This window comes from Zerene cesonia, chromosome 18, assembly GCF_012273895.1.
Source record: "Zerene cesonia ecotype Mississippi chromosome 18, Zerene_cesonia_1.1, whole genome shotgun sequence".
Lineage (NCBI taxonomy): Eukaryota > Metazoa > Arthropoda > Insecta > Lepidoptera > Pieridae > Zerene > Zerene cesonia.
This window is the reverse complement of record NC_052119.1, coordinates 6656255-6661495: the sequence shown is the minus strand read 5'-3', so window position 1 is coordinate 6661495 and position 5241 is coordinate 6656255. Positions and strand designations below refer to the sequence as shown.

At 31.1% G+C, this 5241-nt stretch overlaps 1 protein-coding gene across 1 annotated transcript in view; it reads right to left on the bottom strand.

The window, feature by feature from the left end:
* Positions 1–912: 912 nt before the first annotated feature.
* The window catches only part of LOC119834081 (circadian clock-controlled protein daywake-like), a 52913-nt gene continuing 48584 nt past the window's right edge, over positions 913–5241 (bottom strand). Inside the window, exons 2-5 of the mRNA XM_038358364.1 lie at positions 3213–3432; positions 2912–3042; positions 1438–1593; positions 913–1079 (exon numbers count right to left, since the gene is read on the bottom strand). Of these exons, the coding sequence (XP_038214292.1) occupies positions 925–1079; positions 1438–1593; positions 2912–3042; positions 3213–3432 (662 nt within the window). The 3' untranslated portion in view covers positions 913–924. The remainder of the gene's footprint in view (positions 1080–1437; positions 1594–2911; positions 3043–3212; positions 3433–5241) is intronic.

Here is a 5241-nt window from a genome sequence, read left to right as displayed (position 1 = left end):
TTATGTTATGGTAATATTAAGTAAAATTCTAGATGTAGCTTTTAAAAAGAACAATTTTCTCACATTTAACAATACAATGATAGAAAATAATAATTAATTAAGAACGGTCGTGTAGATATCAATGACAACGAAATAATTATATAATCAGATTTTTGTCTAATTTATTACTGAGATGGAACGAAACCGGTCGAGGATGATTTTATTTAATAAAACGTGTTTACGTCAAGACATGAAATGTAATATTCAACTTTTTGTTTTATATATGTCAGTTGATTTTTTTTTATTTCAGAAAATTGCATTTTTAAAACGAGTAAACAACACATCGTTTTTAGACCCAAAAATATGTATCCTTGACATGAGTTCCTCGGCAATATTCTCAAGTATCGTTAATTTACTAGAAACACATTTTGCAGTTGCAAAATAAGGGAACACGGACTCGAGTGGCATTCAAATTACGTCCATTTCGAGCTATTTCGAGATGTCACTCCACATCGATGTCATGATGCGCGGCAATCAATATGCACTGTCAAGCGAGCCTTCTAATTACTTCGAGAGCCAATAGAGGGCGTGATGGCGGGAAGACTAATGGAGGTTGTTAGCTGGTAATTGTGGGCAGAATAAACACTAATCACTCTCATTTTAATAGAATGTCAGGACACTTGGAGTACTTTAAGTGATGTTTGAGTAGTGTTGTAGGGTGTGTTTTATGTTAGCAAAACGCTATATTCGTTATTCGAGTCAAGAGATGGACATGAGATTATCGTTTTTTGAAATCTTCTTCAACATGAAATATTACATAAGTGACATTGATATGGTATATTTCAATGCAATTTTTGCAAGAAAAGTGCCTTTGATAAAAGAATATTAATAATTTTTTATTGATTTAGGAGAAAATTGATTTTATAACATTATCCCTAGGACTCATTATTCAACTATTTCAAAGTTTTCTGATGGTACTGCGTGGTAGAACTTGTTGACAATTGCTATGATTTCGGAGAGCAGTTGCTTTATGATTGGTCCACCAATTTCAGTAACCATGTCTTTCCAGCTATGGTTCATGATTTCTAGGATAGGTTTGGCTGAAAAGAACAATAATTTCAATCAATATTAGTGTTTCTTATATTCTACGTATTACATTCATTCGTGTAAAAAAAAACATTATAGTTTTCGATGTTGATTGATGTGAAACATTCATATAATTAACTAGTAAATGAAAAATAAAGAAATATAGAAACGGCTTATAACGTTATAGGGATGCTAGTAATTAACATCTTACTGGTTGCATTAATGAATGGCTTATTGGTTGAAATAATTTTTTTCTTACATCCAAGTGTCTGTCTTTTAGGATGTAAAAACATCCTAAATCTAGCAGAAAAACGCTTCTAATCTGAATTGTGAATGAAAATTAACGCGATTATATGTTGTTTCTGAATTTACCTCTGGTCTCATCTCCTCCAAAGAGATTGTCGAATTGTATGTCAACCTTCTCAACTAAATCATACGAGTAGTCGAACCCAGTGATTTTCCAATGTTTCTTGCCGTCTGCTCCTTGGACTGACTTTATTTTTTGTACTACGGTGATTTTCACTCTGTCTGAAATTAAAAGAGTTCTTATTAGACTGAAAAAGATTGTCCTTTCGTCAAATACGGATGTATTATTAAATGTTTTATATGTAATATGATAATTTATCAAGGTTTCAAAGTCGATACACAGAATATTATATTTATATAACAATAATCTGATTCAATAATATGTACGCTAATCCAATTGTCTGAAACAAGAAATCAAGCTAAGACATTGATGACGCATAAATTTGTACAAGCTCGTTTTATTGTAAACTTCTCGTATTAATATATTTATTAATATGAATTAAGGAAATTTTTATTGTTTATTGTGTACTTTCTATCATCCAAGTAAATTAATTTGATCATTTTATGAAATTATACATTTATGCACGATGGTCGCAACCCTGTTACTTGGGTACTATAAGGGAATGGCAGAAAGTTTATACATTTATATAATTCATCATCATCATCATCATCAGCCCATACATGTTCCCACTGCTGGGACATAGACCTCCTATGAAGGTTCAGGCCATTATCCACCACGCTGGCCAAGTGCAGGTTGGCAGATGTCACATGTCGCCGAACTTTTGATTCTTGGACATGACGGTTTCCTCACGATGTTTTCCTTCACCGTTTCAAGCAGTGGTGATGTTATCCACATGTGCAGATAAATTGAAAAATCAATTTATTTCCTGTACGCTCGGCCGGTCTCGAACCCCGACTTATCGGTTTGGAAGTCCGAGGTTCTCACCACTGAGTTTATATAATTAATAATTATATAATCTGTATATATAACAATTAATCCCTATTTCTCTTGGTCATGCCATCACGCGTGAACGGCTGGACCGGCTTAAAAAATTCTTTCCATTAGAAAGCTGCAATTACGCTGATATGTGTACCACGGATGAAAACGGGGCGATCAGCTAGTACTGAATAATTTTATAGCCACGTAGTAGCAAAATTATTGTCATTGAATCAATAGACCGGTTTTAAAAACTTCCAATAAATTCTACGATGTTTTTTTCTGAATGTTAAATAATGCAATTCTAATTAAGCTGTTATGTATTCAAAAATTAAACAAACAATAATGTTTTGCAATAGTGCATTCAAAACGAATCGCCTTATCATTATTTATTAATATGATAATGCTAAGCTTAATTGGGAAGATAGCAATGACTTTTGTTTAGGAAACAATAACAGCAGCGATTTTCAGTCGCTTATTCGGGTCTTATTACACTAAACATGTCAAAGTGACTTACTTGAGAAATTTTGAAAATATTCTTTCAAAATATCTCATTTGTAAAGCATTTCAATGCTATAAAACTAAAAATTAAAAGTGACTTACTTGTTTTTATTTCAAAGTCGCCATCTCCAAAGGCTTCAAAGAACAGCATCTTTCCTTTAAGATCATACTGGCCGTTAGCTTTTAGGGGACATTCCATTGTTACAGTGACCGTAGATTTAGCTAAATCACGCCTGCAAATTACGATTGAAATTATCATATCGTCCTTTGTTGATTAAAGTAATGTCTATGTAAAATGTTTTTGTTAAATATCAATTGCTAAATATATTTTCCACTAGTATTTTAGTTTATTTGTTTTCATCCATTGATTGTATATATTTTTTTTGTTTGTAACAGTACTTACGATATGTTTTCAACTTTGCACTTGCTAGCACCGACGATTTTCATGTTTCTAAAGCCCAGTTTGAGGTTGGCATCATCGTTACGAACATCGTTGATGGATAGAGGGTCAGAGGGTATCACGCCAAACTCCGGGATCCCAGACGACACGTACTGGATTGCGTTCTGCGCGCTCGCAAGCATGCAAGCCTTGTCGGTTGGTTTACATGGTTTTATGTATGATACTGTAACAAATTGCGTTTTATTGAACGACAGTTGACTATATGAACATAAACGTAGTTCAAGTGTACTTGCATACTTCATTTGAGTTCTGATTAATTAATTCGTAATAAAATTGTATTAGTGTCTGATTTGTATGAAAGTACAATTGCACGCTAGAATTAATGGATTCTAGAAAGCTGGGCTTTTTTGTGGAACACACGAAATTGAAGGGAACAAGGATAGTAAAGGGTATGGAAGCAAAGACACGAGTAAAAAGCGAGTCTTGCCACTATATAGCGGCAAGACTCGCTTATATGGTTATATAACCCTATGTACAATATGTTGGTTTATAAGGTCATTGTAAAAAGAAAATATTATCTTATAAGAATTTATAAAATTTTTGAAATATAATAATTAACACGGATAACTCGCTTATATTGTTATATTAGCTGTAGAGTTGTTATTTGACCTTCAAATATCTAGCTAAAACAGGATAGCGTCAGATACAGGTAAACTTAAAAGAATACTTTAAATTAGATTTAGTGATATCCATTTATATGAAGGTTTTAAATAGAAGTGTTGAAGAAGCCTTATTAGTGAAATAGAAGTGATTGTTAATTCCCTCTCGAGACAATACTGTATAAAAAATTACCTTTTTTTTAATAAAAAGGTGCAAATATACCATCTCAATGTTTTCAATAAATTTAGATAAGATTGACTATTTGAAAAAAAAATAAAATAAACTAAAGAAAAAGTCGGTGCTGCATAAGTTTTTTTTTAATTTTTGTAAAACTGAACGTCTTTTTACATTGAACCGTGTGAACATTCACATACAATTAACACATATTAACAGAAGCTACGAATTGAGTAAATCCCTCAATTTTAGGAAGTCGGTTTAAATAACAGTGTATGTATGGAAATATTAGGAGCAATTACTTTTAAAAAACTCAAATCAAAACCCTTTTTTATTAATGTAAAGCTTTGAAATTGATTATAAATATTTTTTTTATAAACAACATCATCTAATAGAAAGTTATTGTCTTGTTGAAGAAATAAATAAAAAAGTTAAATAAATAAAAGGACAAGACTCCATCCATATCCAGGTAAAAGGTTAAATTAAGGTTATTAAAAAAAACATCGAGTCCTTTCTTTAAAAAAGACATTCCTGAAAAACAAAACAACTTATAAAGAAAAAAGTGTTTGAATGAAAAAATTGAATTAAGATTTTACCTGAAGCAGCATTGCAGAAAACAAAAAATCCCACAATGTATACAAAATTTAATATCATTTTGAATGTATTAACACAATCAGTCTTTACAATGCTAAGGCCACTAAGATACTAAATCTTATAACTAAATTTTACTTATTTATATGTATAAATATACCAATTTGCATCGACAACGGCAACCATATTTTTTCTACGCATTATAAAACTTGTCACCACGTCAAACACTTCTATTTGTCATAAAAATAAAAAAATATGTAGATGACTACGTCTTATGATAATATAAAAAAATCGATTGCATATGAATAAGAAATTAACTACATAAAATATAACATTTTAGCCAATTTATAAGTATAAACGCTGATAGTAGTATTGGCTCTGTTGTGAGGACCTCGGACTTTAAATTGTATAATAATAATAGAAGTCCTGTGTCCCTGCAGTGGGATCATTTATTGCTTGATGACGATGATGAAACTCAAATTCAAACTCTAACTCAAACATTTATTTATTCAATGACACTTCTTAAAGAAACACTTTTGAATGCGATAATGATAATGATGATGATAACAAAGGTTACTTAATATACATATATATATATATATATATA